The 19027-nt window shown below is 43.7% G+C and overlaps 1 protein-coding gene across 1 annotated transcript; it reads left to right on the top strand.

The window, feature by feature from the left end:
- The first annotated feature begins 620 nt into the window (after positions 1 to 620).
- LOC138602600 (trichohyalin) lies at positions 621 to 11633 on the top strand. The gene is made up of 17 exons (XM_069674084.1): positions 621 to 640; positions 1380 to 1440; positions 2522 to 2889; positions 3257 to 3383; positions 3970 to 4079; positions 4357 to 4690; positions 4784 to 4906; positions 5034 to 5132; positions 5245 to 8109; positions 8367 to 8514; positions 8770 to 8875; positions 9850 to 10006; positions 10101 to 10193; positions 10314 to 10400; positions 10698 to 10833; positions 11098 to 11183; positions 11368 to 11633. Exons 1-17 carry the CDS (start codon positions 621 to 623, stop codon positions 11422 to 11424), a joined length of 4977 nt encoding a protein of 1658 aa, XP_069530185.1. The 3' UTR covers positions 11425 to 11633.
- Positions 11634 to 19027: the final 7394 nt, after the last annotated feature.

Below are 19027 nucleotides of genomic sequence, written 5' to 3'. Positions count from 1 at the left end.
ATATTATATTTTGTCTTTTGATATACTACTCATTTTCCATCTAAGTATACTGCTTTACACACACCATTAAAGAAATGGCTCATCAGGTGAGGCATTTAGCTCTTGTCTCACTCTCATTGATTTGAAATGTCAGGTAAGGTCACAGATCACGGTGACAGGTGTGTCTGTGTGTCCTCAGCACAGTCAGCAGCCAAATCCTCCTCAGTTTGATCTGACAGAGTTCTTGTGTTTCACTCTATTCTTGAGGATTGTGCTCGTGTAAAACAAAAACTGTGTGTTGATATGAACTTGATGGGCGCTCGCTGTGTTCCTGGACATTGTTTGCAGGTACGTCAAGTTCACTAAAATTACAGTAGAGTAATCCTGTTAAGCCCGTGGCCTAATCCTGCAAAACTCCTATGCAGTTTGGGATTATGTGTGTATATGTGTATATGTGCATGCGTGTATGTGTGTGTTTCTTTCTCACACTGTTGTGCAGACCTGGTTGTGATTTCTTCTCTCTGGTTTTTGCGGGAGTGACGGGAGTGCATGTTTTTCTACAGATGGAAAATAATATTAGACAGAAGTTTTCACTTTTATCTTCATAGTCTGATTCAGGCTTTTTTCATTGTTCTGCTAAAATGATGTCCAAAAGCAAAAGGTGAGTCAACACGATCTTCGTTCCCTCTATCACATAAAGATTCCTTATTATCAGTCATTGCTTGTTTGTTCCTGTTTATAAAATGAGATTGATTCGTTTGAATATAAACTGAAAGAGATTTCTGTGATCATACATTTTTGTAAAAGTGCGGCATCGATCAATTCTTTATGGACAGAAGTTTAAGGATTGCTTAAGTGTTATTCACCTGTTATCCTGTGATTCTACATCCGTTTACCTGCAGTAAGTTCTTTCACGATTTGAGGGAGATAGACGTGTTATAGATTAAAACATTTTTAAGCCTCTACATTACTCACATAGCGGCCAAATCATGTTAATGTTTCCTCTTGGTGCCTATTTTCTACATATAAAATGCCCCTCGATGCCCTCTGAGTTAATCACAGCTTCTCCTTCAGCAGCTAAATAAATAAAAAGACAAATTGTTACAGCAGTTATTTGACTATGTGTTTGTATTTAAGAATTTAGCCACGTTTCTGTTGTCTGTAACACCCTGCAGCATAAAGCAGAATGCTGCTTTATGGAACTGGACTTATATTATTATGTCAGTATCACAGCTACAGTAACAAGAGTGCATTTATCACCTGCCTAAAATAAATGGTTTATATGGTTAAATGATTGGCACATGAACAGATCTCTGAATAAAGTCAAATAAAATAATGAAACATCACTAAATGTTTTCTGAAAGTGAGGATGACGTAACCGTCCGAATCTTTTGTTGCAGGTGGCACGAGACCCTGGTGAACTCCACGAGCAACAAACCTGCACAGAAGACCGGAGGGAAGGTGAGGGACATGATGATGGTTATGACCTTAACAATTATGTTCTGTGTGAGTGGCTAATATGTGCCCCTTGAAAAGTAACTTGTTACATACACATTGAGTGTCATGAGGAAACACTCTAAGTGCTGAACAATAAGGAAATGTGCATGAAACAGACAGAAGGACATTTAATAAACAAGGACAGAGTGCCACAATAATATGGTCCAAATAAAATACATAGAATGCAAAACATAAAGGTCAATAAAATCAACCTACTTATAATAACTAACTTAAAAATGACGCATTAAATCAAGTGAAAATAAAAAGACACGCAGCAGAGTTTAAAAAGTCTGTATTATTAAATCCATCCAGATTTGAGTTTCTCTTTAATGATAAACTTTTGAAATACAAACTTTAACTGAATTATTATTCGATTCAATGTAACACCAATTACTGGATCAATTAAACGAGATCCTCAAAAAGTGTCTGAAACTCATCAGCTCTTATTCATAACATAAACTCTTTCACTGACTCTGATTTCCTCAGAGTGTGTGCATGTTTTATCTGGAGGAGCATTCTGCTCTGATTGATGTGTCCATTAAAGTCTGAGGAGTTACAACCAGCACAAGTCGCTCCGTCAGGCCTCTCGGCCTCCTCTCATTGATTCTCTGTCCCGAGGGCCTCAGATTGATCGCCTCTGCAGTTGTTGAGGTTGCATCTACTGAGCCTGGAATAGACCGCACAGTATGTGTGATGGCTTTCCAATGCTCAAGTGTGATTAAGTTTAATGTGTGTGTGTGTGTGTGTGTGTGTGTGTGTGTGTGTGTGTGTGTGTGTGTCCACAGCCACAGAGCAGGTCAGATGGTACTTAAGCAAATTAAGAGCTCTTGTGAGGATTAAAAGGTTTTCTCCAGCGGTGATCGGATTGCATGTGTCAAAGAGTCCGAAGTTAGCAGGAGGTGCGATGTGACATTTAAACGTTATCATCCTCAAACCTGGAAACCACACACGCCTGTCTTTTTGTGATTTATACTCTCAGATAATCACAGTTTAGCCTCTGCTCTCTCTCTCTCTCTCTCTCTCTCTGCTTTCCTCTCTCCCAAAGGAACCAGCAGCATCAGCAGGACCTGCATCCAGTGGAGGTAAAAGTACGCAGAAAACCACGGTGAGCTTTGGAAGGAGTAACAGCCTCAGCAGCAGAGGAGGGGACTCGGCTGTTAGTGGAAGCAGAGCTGGAGGCAGTTTGAAAAGAGGCGGCCTCGGCCAGCAGGGCCTCGTTGGCCAGCAGGGCACCAGAGCAGCATCTCGTCCATCCAGACCTTCTCTCCGCCTCTGCAGCAGCCGCAGCTTCTCGTCCCTCCACACGCCCTCTCTCACCGCCGCTCCGTTCATCAGAAGCAGCCGCTCTCTCAGCAGACTCGACCAAAGACCCACCAAAGCCGGTAAATTCACTCATGTTCAAACATGTGTCAGGTATCACGGCTATATTTCTCTAAAAATACTACATTTTGTGGCAAATTTTCACTGTTATTGTTTGTATTTGTCTGAAGAATTTAAGAATCCCAAAAAAGCATCTGAAATATTTGTATATGCAGCTGTTGTTCCTCTGCTGATGTCTCTGACACAGATTCTGACCGCACAGCTCAAACTTCACAAGTTATAAGGGAACAAACAGAACAGAAAGAAGTGAATTCTGAAGAGCAAATCAGGTTTGTTGTTGTTTTAAAGTTTTAAAGAGTCACGTCATTGTGCTATATTTCATATCAATGATTATTCTTACTGGTCTGCAGTGAGCGATAACCAGTCTTGTTCATCTGTTGCATCATGTTTTCATGAACAGAGAGCAGAGTCACGGTGACGATGCTGAGACAATGAAAACATGCAGCTCCTCTGAGCAGACAGAGTCTTCTTCTTCTCTGGTGTCCGACACTGAGCGTCATCATCACTGCGACAAAGTCAAGAAACAGGTGAGTTTGACTTGAAATGCTTATTCACACGTCTGAAGGCTGAAGCTGCTGAAGGGAGCAGCACCTTACTTTTGATTGTGCTGATTTGGATGTTTGCTGCTGGTGTTGTCTCAGTCTGAACAGACTGTTTGTTGTGGCCCTGGTGTGGATGAATACTGTTGAGTTACATTCAAACTGGCTTTGCTGCTTTGCACGGATACAGAAGTTACACAACTTTAAAATGAATCCTAAAAGACTCTGAGAGGCAGCAGGTTGCAGAGTCTCCTTGTTGCCGGGCAGCACAGTTCTGAGTTATTCTAGTTAATCAATAGATTGTTTTGGAGAACCAGTGACCATTTCATTAGTCAAGTGTATTTGACATAAACGCATGAACAAGTTTTTCTGAAACTTGTTGTGATAAGAACGGTCCAGACGGGGTCGCAGGGTCCTTTGATATTACTCAATGTTCAGTCTAATCAAGGTAATCTAACAGTAAACTGTGGCTTTATGGCAATGACCATAAATACATCAGGAAAGCAGCATCTTTCACCCGAAGGTGTATAATTAATAATAACATAACTGAATAATAATACCTGTCTTTGCACAGAGCAGAGATGGAGTGCACACGCTCTGTGCGATGACCTCCGGGATGAGACGCAACTTGGTCCAAGCCGTGTTGAAGAATGTGAGGCCCAGTCCGACACCTGACGTCACCAGGTAGAATTTTATCATATTACTTAAAGTGCTTTATATATTTTAAATATCTTATGTACAGGTTTTAAATATACAGGAACAGTACAAATTTTAGGCTGTAAGATCCTTTAAAATAAATCACATCTGTTTGTCATGTAACTTTAGACTCTGACGACTTGCAATAAAGCAACATACAACTTCTGTCTGAAGGACCTTAACTCGTTACAAGCTCCAGTATTTTAGCATCTTTAACAATGACCCATCGTGTACCGTCTTTAAGTTCCTCTCGTGTTCCTCACAGCTCCCTCCCAGAGCAGCAGCCAGCCTCACCTCCGTCTGAGCGTCTGGAGAACGCTGAACACACAAACAGCTGTTCAGAGGACTGTGCAGAGGACACACAACGACAGCAGAAAGAACAGGAGCTCAACCAGCAGAGTCCGGCTGATCAGAGCTCTACATCATCCACGATCTCCTCCTCTCATCCATTCTCCCCCGTCTCCCCCTCCGCCTCCTCCGCCCTGTCTCCCATCGGGCCTTCACAGCAGATGGAGGATGGTGAAGGAGCTTCCTGTCCTCTTGTTACAGACACACAGACAGGTGAGTCAGTGGACAAACTGACACAAAGAAGAAAAATAGTTTATGAAATATCTAAATAAAAGTTAATTAATAAAAGAATATCTGCCACTGAACTAAAAGTATTTCTGTGTATGACCTGTGCAGCAGGTGAGGCGATGCTGTCACATGATGAGTGTCTGGATGAACGTTCAAACGTGCAGAGTGACCTGAAGGAGGATAATGACGAGCAACAGGTGTCAACAAAGGAGCTGCAAACTGGGCAACTTGTCAAAGAGGTGAGGTCATGTTCACGCTGTTCCGCTTTTACTTTCAAACCAAACTAAGAAGAAGTCAAAAAATACGACACAGCGAGTAACACACTAAACGTAAATGTTTACGGTGACCGTTTGTGTTTCTGCACAGCTGGAGCAAACGCAGAGAGAACTGTCTCGACTGCAGCAGTTAAACAGGAAACTGCAGGACGAGCTGCGACAACAGACAGAGAGTCATTCACCTCCACAGGTACGACACACAAACAGATTCACCTTTTTAGAAGCACTGGTGTCGCCCACAGTCGTACGAGCTGCAGTATAACTATAATTGATCCTGATTAGAGTTTCCTGTTGTCTTGTAGATCAATGATCATTCAGTGAGGCCCGAACAAGCTTTGACTCTACAGCGACTGCAGAAGATGAACCATGACCTCCGCTCTGAGCTGGAGGCTCTGAAGACGAGTCATGAGGAGGCCAGAGAAGCTGAACTGCGGCGAAGAGTCGACCTTCTGGCTCAACAGGCACAGTTACTGGTCACAGGCGATGCCACAGCACTCGCGCAGGCTCATCTAGAGCAAGATCGACGGCAGTTTCAGGAGCAGCGGACGGAGTGGGAACACTGCATCGCCTCCCTGAAATCCACGCTGACTGTCACTGAGGAGCAGAGGAGGGAGGGTGAGGAGCAGAGGAGGGAGGCTGAGGAGCGCTTCACACAGCTGCAGCAGGAGGTGCAGGGTTACCAGAGTCTCCAGCAGGAGGCCGACCGGTTGAAGACACATCTGCAAGAGCTGAGAACTCAACTTCACGCTAACGAGGAAGCTCAGACTCAGAAAGAGGCTCGTCTGCAGAACCACCTCCTGCTCCTCCAAGCGAGTCAGGACAGAGAGCGGAGGAGCTTAGCTGCCTGCCTGGCACAGGCAGAGCAACACTCTCAGGACCTCCAGGAGAGACTGGACCAGGCTGAGGAGCAGGTGGGGAGCCTGAGTAAGACTCAGACCTGGACCAGGGAGATAGAGAGGGCTCAACAGCAGCTTCAAGAGGAGCTGGCGTGCACAGTGTTTGCTGTGCAGAAACTTCAGGAGGAAAGAGAGCAGCTCGACCATCGCTGTGAGGAGCTGCAGAGTCAGTTATCTGAGGCAGACGAGGAGGTGAGCCGGCTGCAGAGCCGCCTGAAAACAGACGAGACACTCTACTACAATCTGGAGCACTCGTATGAAAGAGTCTGTGAGGAGCTGCAGGTGGCTGTAGGGAGGGTGCAGCAAAAGGAGGCAGACACACAGGAGATACGAGAGGGCTACGAGAGGCTGCTGGACAGGAAGGAGCAGGAGCTGACGGAAGTTCTGCTGAAGATGGAGGTTTTAGGAAACAGCCTGGAGGAGACGGAGCTGAAGCTGAGTGACAACATGAAGGTTTGTTCCTGCACCTCGTCTCCGCAGAAGGATGAATCCTCAGAGACGGCTCCACAACAGACTACAGATCCTCTCAGGTCAGAGACAGCAGACAGTGGCCAGCTGTCCAGCAGCGCAGATGCCGTTGGACAAGCAAGGAGCCGTTCTCACACAGTCGACTCACACCATTGTGATGTGACAGCAGGAGACGACCCAGAAAAGTTCATGTCTGTGATCCAGACACTTGAGACCAAGCTTTTTGTAACAGAGGAGAAGCTGAGGGACATCATGCAGAGACTGGAGGAGCACCAGGGTCACACCGGCTGTCAGGACCCCCACCTCTGCTCCCAGCTGACCCGCAGCAGAGCCACCGCTCAGCACCTCAGCCTGCTGCTGCACAGTCAGGCCAAGCAGAGCCAGCGCTTCGCCCAGGAGACAGAGAACCGCTGCAGGATGCTGGTGGGAAGGTTTCAGGTTGCCCTGAACATCATTCGAGTCTGTAGAGACAGGATTCAAGCCACTCCCATTAATTTAACAGAGTTTGAGAAGCATCTAGCCACCGCTGCCGCCTGCCTGCAGCAAGGAGAGAAAGATGCAGAAAAACAACTGCGAGAATCCCGAAACGCCAGCAGAGGAGAAGACAAGATCCTGAACGATGAGGCTTCAGCTGGAGCGGAGAGAAAGCTGTGTAATACACCCCCCTCAGAAGGCGACACAGAAAGTGTTGGAAAGTGTTTAAGGAGGGAAATATTTGTTGTAGAGAAAATGGTGTCTGTGCTTCAGAGTCAACACAGCATTGGACTACTACACCAAGTACCCAGAGAAGAAGAGGGGGATGTGGCATCTGGCTACAGAAGCATCATCTGCCAAAGAATAGCCCTCAAAACAGACAGAAGGACTCCGTCTGGGAGAGCAGAATGCAACAGCAAAGAACCTTTGGACAGAGCCATCGGTAGAGTCTGTGCTGACGCAGAGCTCATTTATACTGCCTTTAAACTTCAGCAACAATATGAGACTCAAGCAGATAATCAGGAAGAGGAGCATCAGAGGAACGGTCTGGCAGATGTCAACCCCCCTGAGCTGGCTCCTTACGAGCAGCAGGAGCAGGTGGAGGGAGCAGGTTTAGAAGAAGCTGCAGGTGAAACGGATGAATCTGATGTCCCAAAGGAAGAGGCAGAGAAAGAGCCCGACTGCTCTGAGAGACTTATATCCCGGCTGCAGAGAAGAGCTGAATACTTACGCCAGCTGTGCCAGGACACTTCTGATGGTGATGCAGTAGAAGATAGTGCGGAGGATAACTGGGAAAATGCTTCTGCAGCGGACATAAATTGGATGCAGGAGCAGGCGAAGCTGATTTATTTGTCAGAGAAATTGTACTTGGATTTAGAGCAGCAAAGTGAGGTGTTAAAGGACAGACTGAAAGCTGTGAGCAAAGACGAAGTTATCACATTAACAGACGAGCAGGAGGCTTTTAATCAGACCTTATCCCAGCTTCAGGAAGACAACACTGTGTTAAGGGAAGAGCTCGAGCGGGCTGAGCTGAAGATAATCTCTGTAGAGACCGGGAACCAGACGCTCCTGGAAAACATGCAGGAGATCGAGGATTACCACGAGGAGCGGATGAAGAAACTGGAAGCAGAGTTTCAGAAGAAGATAACAGAGCTGCAGCACATCCATGAAGAGGAGATGAAACACTTGCACGGTTACTACTCCAAGTCATGTGTGTTCAAAGAGAAGAGCAAAGCCTGCACAGAGGCTCCTGCAGACCAGACTGTGATGGAGAGGAAAACACAAGCAGAGGTAACGAAGATCTTTTATCAGATATTTCATCTATTTAAAGCTTTTTTTGTTACACTAAGGATCAACAAACTATAAGTTCATGAACATTTATTGAAGCACACAAGCGTAGCATTATCACATAGTTACTCGTCTTTGTTGCTGCTCATGTATAAAATATGTTATTCATGTCTATTTTATGTTTAATAATATGTATTAATGTAATTAATCAATGAAAGCATTAACTAGCACACACGTCTAACATCATCATTTCCTACATGTACATATCAATAAAGGAATCTTTCTCTGATTGCATTCAGGCCGCCGGTGATGAGAGTTTCACCGCTCTGGAGGAAATGCACAGACAGCTGATCGGCGACCTCCAGCAGCAGCATCAGCAGGAGGTGGCAGCTCTTCTGAAGGAGAAGGAGCAGCTGCTGCAGGAGGAGACGGCGGCCACGATGGCAGGTAAACGTCTCTAAGAAAGAAGCAACAAAAGCACATCAGGCCTGTAGAGTCACCGCAAACTGAACGTTGTGCTCTGTAGCAGTGTTTAAACTCATTCATGTGATAACCGACTGGTTAAACTGTGTTGTTTAATTTACATTTTATAAAAATGACTTGACTACAAGAAGCTTTAGTTGTCATGAAAAGTGAACAGAACTGCAGTTCCCCAGGGGAGCAAAAGCAGACAGTCATGCAGGCTGTCACATCCTCTTGCAGCCATCGTAGCGATGAGGAGAGCCCACAAACAGGAGCTGCAGCAGAGCCGACAGTCTCAGCACATCAAGGAGAGCGCTGACATCACACAGCTGCACATGGAGCATGAGTGAGTGACTCCTCATCCTTTCAGTTTGTTCTTCCTCTGAAGCTACGGACAGGAGGCTGAATACATCCTACTCTGTCACTGAACTGGTATCTCGGGTTTATGTTGTGGAGAGCGTTCAGAATAACTGCAGGGTAAAGAGTTGGATCTTTTTTTACTTTCCTATTCACACAAATCTGAAAAACACAACATGTAACCTTCCCTGACAGAAACACGAACCATCCGTCTCTTAAAAGTTAAACAGAAAATACATCACTTCCTGTATTTACTTCAATATGCAATCACTCAGTGTGTGTAGCAGAATTAGTGTAGTCTCCCTCTGATTATGTTATTCAACAGATTATTGATAACAATATAATTAACAACACAACCTAAATAAGCAGAGATTAATTCCCCTTCCCTCTGGTGGAGCTCCACATTAAGGTCCTGCAAAAAAGCGATACATTCATGTGTACTTGTATGTACATGCACGTTTATATGCAAAGGATTCTGGGTTGTCCTGGGAAAGTCACTGCTCTGTCCATCAGGGATTAACACTGATGTTAGTGTCGTTAGGACTCCACATCTGTCTTATTCATTTTGAAACACTGCTGAGGACTCACTTTAATCATCTGCAGGAGCACTGTCCATGGTGCTGAAACAAAGAGAGATTTGGGAAATACAGACATGGTTTAAAGCATAGAACTAAACTATAACTACCATGTATAACTTATCTGGACATGTAGCAGTTTGACTATAATAACTCAAGACTAACAACAGCACCAAAAACTGTGCTCTCACATTATTTCACACATTTCGCTTCTTGTAGTCTCAATTTTTTTCAACAAAACAGTTACTAGGAGGCCTCTGCAAGGGAGATACTTTTATTTTTTCCTTTGCTATATATATAATATAATATTTCTCTCCAGGCTGATACCAGTAAACTTTTCTTCCATCACTCTGCTCGCCATCATTAGTGCTCCTGCTCTCCCCTGCAGGAAGGAGCTGCAGTCGTTGCATAAGGAGCTGGAGGTGTTGTCGGTTCAGCACACTCAGAAATGTCTGGAAAACTCTCAGCTGAACGCGGAGCTGCAGGAGGAGAGGCATTCATCGATGCAGTACCAAAGAGAAAACCAGGAGCTCAAGAACCAGCAGGTGGAAACATTTTTGTGTTCTTCATTTGTATTCATTTAAAATAAACGTTCAGCATCACTCAGTCTTCTCTCTTTGTATCCTGTCATCCTTTAAGAGAGAAACAGATGAAATGTCTGAGCAACATTTCTCACTGAACGGAAAACCGCCGCATGTTTCCCCTCAAGTAAACGACTTCTATGAGATGGAGGTAAGTGTCTGGAAAAGTTTGACATTATCTTTGTACCACATGAGAAACGCTCCTTAAAAGTTCTCACTTAATTTATCATAAAGGTAAAATAACATCGTTTATTATCCCGTCTTGTTTCAGGTGATTCTGAGGGCGAGAGAGGCAGAAATGCAGTTTCTCAGACAGGAAGCTCGCTGTCTGAGGGAGGAGCTGAAGGTCGCTCGCATGGTGCTGAAGTCTCTTTAAACTAACTTCACTATTGTGTAAATTTAGTGGATGAAATCGGACTAAAACAAATTAAATAAAACAGTCAAACATGTCACATCAACTACAAAATCCGAGGCCTCATAAAGTCATCATAAAGTTAACTTGTTGAGAGTGGAAAGATCTCTCTGCATCTTTCAGGACGTGTCTGTTAATCTGGCTTTAATCTGGAGTTATGTTAGAGTCTGAGTGTTTTTAACCCTGATGTTTATTTCGTCTTATTTTACTTTTGATTTTTTGATTTCTAACGTGGACAAACAGGACAAACTGTACGCCCAGAACAAGCTGAAGGCGCTCTATACAAACAGTCCGGATGAACCCAGTCATGATGTCAACAAACTCTGTGAAGACTTCTCCTCTTTGTCTCCAGACAGAGACGCTTCAGCTCCGAGCCTCGGTGAGACACTCTACGTGCACTTTAACCTCCACGATAACTTAAAGAGGTTTTCTACTCACATTCATATTCGAGTGTTTAACAGGTCTTCATTTCTTTACTGAAAAGTGCTTCCTATTCTAATGTGAAGCCTAAGATAAGATGAGCTTTACATAAAAACTGGAAACAGTCCAGCTCAGTCCTCTTACTCTTGTTAAGAAAGAGAATAAACTATTCCTTTAAATCCTCTCTCTCTGTGTCCTTCCTTCTATCCTCCTGTTTCCTCAGAGGACGCCGTGAACACAAATAAAGCTGCTTTTCTGAAGAAAGAGAAATCGTCCCTCACACGTCAGATCAGAGGGCTGAGGTCAAAGGTAACATTTGCAGACATTACTGAATTGTACTGTGTCTGTAAGTGTAGGATGAAAACCCTTTTTAAGCCACTACCTCAGCATGAAGCTTTTCTGTTATACTAAGTAGAAATTAAAAACTTTTACTCTCTTTTACTTCTTATATTTGTATTTCATCTTATTGTATATTTGTGTGTTTGCTTCGCAGAGTTTAAAAGAAGGCCTTTCAGTCCAAGAGAGGATGAAGCTGTTTGAGTCAGTCTGATCCACACGAGGTGAGAAGGTGATGTCTGCCTTCGGTCAGCACGGTTTTTAAAGCCAGAAGATTGTTACTGTCTATTATGTGTAACTGTTGTTGAGCTTTTTTACGGTTTAAAAGGGTGATTTTTTTGGTTATGCTTTGTAAAACTCAATATTTTGTGTATCTGTGTGTGAGAGAGAGAAGCATCAGAATGCCACCAGAGGAGCAACAAACAGGCGTTTCTAGATTTCTAGTTTAACAGAGAAATCACTTATTTATATTTGTGAGCTCTGTACAGTTCTCAGTGTGACGTAAAGACACTCTTCACGTGTTTTTATTAAAGTATAACTGTCTGTGTTGCGTCAGTTTGATTAAACCTGTTATTAACATATTGCACCACTAGATGGAGCAGAAAACATAATTTACTCTCCCTCAGACGGCGAGGCCTCGTCTGACATCATCTCACACTGACTTCCTGTATCTGTTTTTGAGCTGGAGAATAAAACAAGGGGAACAACTTTAGGATGGTTGAAATGTTTTAATATATAAAAAAAACTATTGAAATGTTAATACAAGTGGTTATTTATGAGGATTTTGTACTGTCATAACAATAAATTGTTTGCATCTTTGCATCTGTATCACACTGAACATATCTGACTGTGAGCTTTATGTGGGTTTTATAGTGTGTTAAATGGCACATTGTTATCAGCAGCATACAACATGTTCAGCACAGCAACATACTGATACACACAATAAAATCTACATATCTTCATGTGGCTTGAACTCTATATTCAGTTCTGGCCCACATCAGTGGATATTATTAATTTAGCGACATTAGTATCTCTTGGGAAAAGAAAGAACAGACTATTAAAGCTGAGTCATGTTTAAAATGAGCCTGAAGTAACGAAAAGGCCGCGTAGCTTATACGGAGACTTGGTCAGGGGACTCTGAGACCAAAGCTACCAGTTACTCCACAGAAGAAGCTGAACCGCAGTGAATCTACACATCTGATTGGTTAGGTAATTTAAATGACCCAGTAAAAAATGATCTAATCAACAGGCCATGTATAAACGTCAGTAAAATAAAATAAAACTACAGCCAAGTATTTTTAATATGTGAGCTGATAATCTAACTTCCTGTCACACCCCCGAGACATAAACCTGCCCTGAACAACACAGTCAATCTGAGCGTTTCACAGGGACAAAAGTTAAAGGAGTGTTATTCTTTAAATGTCGACAAACCTGGATTTTGTCTCATCTGACTACAAAGAGAAACACGCCTCTTTAGGGTTGCTCACGCTCACACTGTCCTTGCTTGTAGTTTCAGTAGTTGACTACAGAAATCGCAGAAGAAAAAAAAGGAATCTAATTATTTGAATCAATTTGAAAATGTGAATTTAGCAGAGCTACCAGCAGGCTGCAGCAAAACGTCATTAATCTACCAGTTAAATATCATGTTCTTGACTCCACAACACTGAGTATCATGTTTTGTGTTGCTTACAGCCGCCTGATTATGTTTGGGAGAACATGCCAAAACTAAGCACAACTGACATCCTGACGTTTACAGTAAAACAAGTGTCCAAGTGTTCTCACAGTCTTAAGACAAGAACGACAGTGTGTGAGGCCTGAATGTCTGGTTAACAGACACAGAACCAAACCCCCCGCAGTGGAGCTCCACATGCAGTGACAGTGTGAACCTGAGCTCTCAGCTAATGAGGAGGCTGCTGCAGGAGAACCCTGATGTCCGCTCCCTCGTGGGACACACACACTGCACCTCCTCATTACAGGTGTGCACGGAGCCTGCAGGTGACAGCAGACTGCAGCAGGGTCTCCAACATCAGGAGGAGAGTCAGCTGATCGGATGGTTTCATAGCACAGATATGTTTTGCAATCACCTCTCAAACACTGTTTTAGAGAGTGTGATTGCTGAGCTGCTGACATTTAAGTCACGTGCCTCGTGTTGCGAACAGATGTATTACAGCTCGCCTCAGTTAACCCCTAAAACTCGATATGTGTAAACTATTCCGGACTTTAACAGTTCCTTTTCCCCCTCTAATGCCAGTCCAGCTTCATTCTATAGAGACATACATGCTTTAAAGGGAATCTGCAGAGATATCTGTGTAAATCATTCCTCTCAGTGTCCTCGTAGAAGCCTTAATCCTGATGTTGATCTGTTCGCTGGAGTCGTATTCCTAAAGAGGAACATCACACCTCATTAAAACCCAACACTTTTCCCTCCCTGTGACTCCTGCGTGTGAAACTGCAGCCATGTGAGCCGACACCTCGAAGGAGCAAAGCTGATTCTTCATGTTTTCCATCATGGATGGAAGTCGGCACCTGTGAGATTTCCTTGCTGGCTGCGACCTTGAAACTCACATAAACTCCATTTCTGCGCTTGTTCTTTGTTTTTTCATCCGACAGGTAAGATTATTCAGACTAACCTGCTCAAGAACACACATTTCATTTAAGTTTTCACCAATAAAATGAAATAATTGTGTGCATGAAGATAGTTTTACAAAATAATCCTGACTGAATACTGTGGCATGCGGTGGAAAGTTCTGGAAAATGCTACTGAAACTATCTGTAAACTACTTGATTAGCCGATAATTACTTGGCCACTATTTGTGAAGTTTTAAAACCTTTTCCGCTTTGTTGAACACAAATTTAAATTGAATATATTTGAAGCAGTGTTTGAACAGATCTCCTCGGGCTCTGGGAAAGTATGATCGGCCTTTTCAAGAGTTAAAGATTATTTTTAAATTTTGCAAAGTATAAGAGAAAATAACGAACCTCAGAAACATCAAAGAAACGACTCTCATGTTAGAGAGACAATGCAGTCAGACACTTTTGGGCATTGTTGTTAATTTAAGGAAGCTATATTATCAGGCAGGAGGGTTATTTCTTTATTGCTTCTTATTAAGGCTGCAGTATGTACCTCTCCTGACAATAGAGTTTCTTATACATTCAAATAATGTCTGAAATATTCACAATATCTGTGCTAAAGGTTCCTGTTGTTTTCTAATCAGAGACTTTCTATGTTCATCTCTACAGTACACATGGTTGAAGGTTGGTTTCAGCTGAAACAAACTGATATTAATCCTGATGTCTCTTAATGAGCTGAGAAACGAACAGGAAGAAGACGTGATGCGTGTTACCTTTAACGCTGGGTCGTTGTCAGACGAGCAGATTAACATCACGCTGCAGAAACAGCCTTTGGTCACATTCAGTGAGTTTGGCTGTTCAAAGGAAGCAGGAGGAGATTATTCATCAGAAAACACGACTCACACATGTACAGGACCAGATCAGCAAAGAGAGGGCGTACCTCTTTGTCCACAGGGGGCGCCAACATCCACACAACTCAAAAGTTCCTCACAGAAGCATAAACACTTTTTATCGCTTTATTCGGATGCACTTATTGTTTCCTCTACATAACGCTGCGACACTAACATTAACTCTGATAAAACATGTTAACAGAATAAAAACCGGTGCTCGTGTTTACATGTCTCTCACTTTGTTTCTGCATTGCTTTGTGTGTAAACTACTGTAGAGCACCTGCAGAGTTTGTTCTGAGTTGAGCTGCCCCACTAATGCTCCCCGTCCTCATGACTGATTAGCGGCTGATGCAGAAACAGTAGTTACACAGGTGCACCTGCTCAGGTAGCAAAAATAAGTGGCCCATTTAGTCCTGCAAAGATCAATTACTGCAACCAGCACAGAGGCTAGTGATCAAAGAGCACGGCCTGCTGCATGAGAGACACCACAGTTATTTCTCCTCTCACGTGTCACACGCGTCTGTGTTTGTGTTTTCCCCCAGTTTGATTTGGATCACAGTGTTACAAAATCTGGTCCAGAGGCGGGTGACCTACATGCATTTATTTTGTTTCCATGACAATGGATAAATCCTACATGGTTCACCTGAGATAAATATAAGTTTGGCACCAGCCTCAGTTTGGCAACACCGGCCTCGGCACGGAGGACGATAAGGCTGATTGGTATTTGGGGAAGCACTTCGGTACAGTCAGCTCTGTTAAAACATGTCAGAGACTGACTCAACAACAAACTACATTTATCTGTTCTGGAGAGTTCGTCTCTCTGAAGCCGTCAGCTACAAACAGATCTGTTAGACACTCAAAACTTTGTACGGATTTAAAATTTCAACAGGAACAGATCATAACAAACTTTCAGCCAAAACTCTCTCCTTTATGTAATGTCAGGAAAAATAAACCTCGCTGTCCGCCTGTATGAGGCAGAAAAGTATGATTCTATTTTTACTGAATGCAGATGTCACCTCACTGCCAGAGGGACCTGAAGTTTACCATGCAGAGCTCTGAACGAGGTGAGAGCACTTTATTATCCTGATGCAGGATGTTGATCAGGCTGATCTGAATCATATCTGGAGCAGGGACGTTGGTGAGCAGCTCCCTAAAAAACTCCTGTGTCTTGTGTACATGCAGCTTTTCTTGGTGGGTGCTCGACGCCTCTCCTCCCCACTCAGGTTGTTTTTGTCGGTGTTGGCTGCCAACAGAGACTTTCTCTACAGCATCTCCAGCTCGTTCTCTTGTTTATGATCACTGCTGTGGTACACTGACAGGCCTGCAGCCATTATACTCAAGGTCTTTGCAGGAAAGAAGCGCTATGGAAAGAAATGTTATTTTTCTGCAGTATTAAGAAAATGCTACTCTTAGAAGTTGTTGGAGAACTTGAGAGAGCATGTCACGTTAGGTAGGCTGCTCAGTAGCAGATGATGGCATCTTGTCTCTAAAATATACGATATTATCGCACAAAAAGCACCGACATATAAATACCTAATGAAAGCAAGGGCAAGCTGACTGCTCTGCCTAAAGTACCGTGAAGATAAGGTAACTAAATCTGCTGACATGGGAAAAAGCACAACTCTGCTCTACCACTTACAAATGTTCAGGACCTCCTCATAGTCCCAGGGCTTTTGGAACGTACCACCCCCGAGCAGGGACCTTCTGGAGGGTCAAATAAACGCACAGAATTCCTCATAAAGTCCCTAGTCCCTGTGGAAAGTTCCTGTGGTAGCCACATCATAGATGCTGCTCTGACTGGTGTCTTCTTTAGCGCATAAGGAGAACCACAACATGACATAACGCTTGATGAATGAGAAGAGAGTGTGCTGATTATCTGAAAAGTGATCAAACGCTGCAGCTCGTCTCCTGAGTGTGGTCGAGCCTGGCCCACTTTGTCGTGCCGCAGTGAGGCGGCCTTTAAATAACTCGCTGGGTACGAGGTATCGGCCACGCTCTCCGTCCCGATAGCACACTGCACATCCCCATCTGGTCTGCCATCTCCTAAGTGAACCCATAACCCATTTACAGGCCTGACATCATAGTAACAGTATGGTAACAGTATCACAGCGTGGATCCAAAGACACAGGAGCACACATACACACAGCAGCTGGTGTTTTAAGGTTTGAAATGTGTTGTACATAAAGGTTTATGGTTTAACTACAGTTATAGATTTTACTCAGTGAACGTCTGCTCCTTCTGCTGACAGTCTGAGTTATTCCTGTTTTTAAAAATAATTTTCTTTTAGCGCTAAAACTAAAACCTAACAAATGTGACAATTTAGTCCTTTTCAAAGTGTCTTATAATCTTTATTATATGTATATATGTTATATTATATATATCCTCATGTAAAGATATGAAGACACACCACTCTTACAGCTGTAGGGACACAGAACCAACAGCACCAACAGTCACATAGGTCAAATATTATTTCCCTTTTATAATCAGAAAACTGATACTCAGACCACCGTGGCTGAGCTTCTTCGGAGGCCGTTATATTGCAGAGTGACACACACCTTCCACCCATGTCTGTGATGGCCTCTGGTGAATCTGGGTCAGCTGGTGTTGGAAACACTGATCCGGTTTCTCTCATGTGAAACTCTCACAAAGAATCACAAACTCCCAGCAGAGCCGCGCGGCTAACGTCAGCGAGCTAGCTGTCGTGCTGTCGGTCGGTCCACTACTTCGGTTCAAGTATCTCGACATCTATTTGACGAATTGCTATGAAATTTGGTACAGATATTTGTGGTATCCAGAGGAAGAACCCTAATGACGATGGATTATCATCTGACTTTTTACCGAGCACCACCCCCTCAATATTTAATCTGTGAAATAGATTGGCACAAAATTAGCTGTAGACATTCATGGTCCCCAGATGATGAATCCTAATGACTTTGGGGATCCTGTGACTTTAAACTGGAGCCATTCTTAAGACATAAACTCACTTAGTCTAATATTTTGGTTGATGAGCATCCGTCCATTATCTATACCACTTATCATGTTCAGCGTCGCGGGGGGCTGTAGCCGATCACACCTACAGGCAATGAGACTCACTAGTGAACCTAACGAGCATGTCTTTGGACTGTGGGAGGAAGCCGGAGTACCAGGAGGGAACCCACACGTGCACGGAGAGAACATGAAAGCAAACTCCACACAGAAAGCCAGGAACCTTCTTTCTGTGAGGGGAAAGCGCTAACCACTGCACCACCGTGCCGCCATGGTTGATGCCTTCAAAACAAACAACATTCCCATCAGCCTCTGCTGTATTCTGGGTTCAGTGCTACGCAGCAGGTAGCAGATAGCATGCTAACATGCTGTGAGGCAGATTGGTAAAAGTTACACCCACCAGCTTTAGCACTTTAGCATTATCATTGTGAGCATGCTGACATTAGCATCAGGTGTACAGTGAGTCTTACAGAGCCACTATCATGGCTGTAGACCTCTTAGTCTTGTCTTACAGTAAATAAAGCTCTAAAAAGAATGTTGGCCCTGTGATGAACAAGAGATGTCATGATTTTCTCCATGCTAAAGGCATTTACACGTCCAGAGCTTTCAACAGGAGCCCCTTTGCTTTCTGAATGAGACGAAATGAGACCACACCACCCACTCTGTGATCCGTTGTTTTCATAGATTCATCTGTCATGGGTAGATTCACTGGTCATTCGTCCTCTCACAGCCAATGTGCCTGAAGTGTGTCTTTGTCTTTGACTATACCAACAGAGGTCCAGCTTATAAAGTAATATCCCTCCACAGGCAGTGGTGTTGTCCATTTTAAAGCAAGGCTGTTACAGAGTAAGAAGTAGTTTGTAGGAGAAACATTTAGCACCTGTTTGTGCCTAAGTGGTCTCTCGAGTTGCCATCAGTCCTGAATAAACCAGTTGGTTCCTTCAACTCGAGCTCTGCTGACCAGCGCTGGTGCAACACTTGGTAGGGGAGAAGCATGTAGTCTCCAAATGCCAAGTATCTACAGTGACACGGTGAGAGGGAGGGGGAGGACGAGAGCCGAGCAGTGAGCAATAGTTCACTGGATGTGGGATACAGAGTGGGATCTGCAGCAGAACAAGATCAGATAGCAGATCTACCAAGAAAGTGTGAGACTGCCTGTGACTCTAAAATAAGCTTTGAGGAATTGATTTTTTGATTGGATCGGACTCTTCGGGCCACGTGAGCCATACACACATTTAATTTGGGAAAGCTGTGATCACGTCTTTGTGCTATTTTGGGGTCAAAATAACAACTTCAGAGCTTTTCTTAAGTCGTTTTCTGATTCTTGTCTGTTTCTGATCAACTGGATATCAATCGAGCAGTAACTGTGGA

Source organism: Semicossyphus pulcher, unplaced genomic scaffold, assembly GCF_022749685.1.
Source record: "Semicossyphus pulcher isolate SPU_LCO1_2020_fin unplaced genomic scaffold, fSemPul1.0.p SCAF_23, whole genome shotgun sequence".
Classification (NCBI taxonomy): domain Eukaryota; kingdom Metazoa; phylum Chordata; class Actinopteri; order Labriformes; family Labridae; genus Semicossyphus; species Semicossyphus pulcher.
This window is presented reverse-complemented; position numbering and strand designations above follow the sequence as displayed.

Bases quoted from the DNA above. Each gene is read 5' to 3' on its own strand.
- LOC138602600 (XM_069674084.1), top strand. From the start codon at position 621: ATGATGTCCAAAAGCAAAAG. The intron at 10,194-10,313 runs GTAAGTGTCTGG...GTCTTGTTTCAG, and splicing joins ACGACTTCTATGAGATGGAG to GTGATTCTGAGGGCGAGAGA. The intron at 11,184-11,367 runs GTAACATTTGCA...TTTGCTTCGCAG, and splicing joins TCAGAGGGCTGAGGTCAAAG to AGTTTAAAAGAAGGCCTTTC.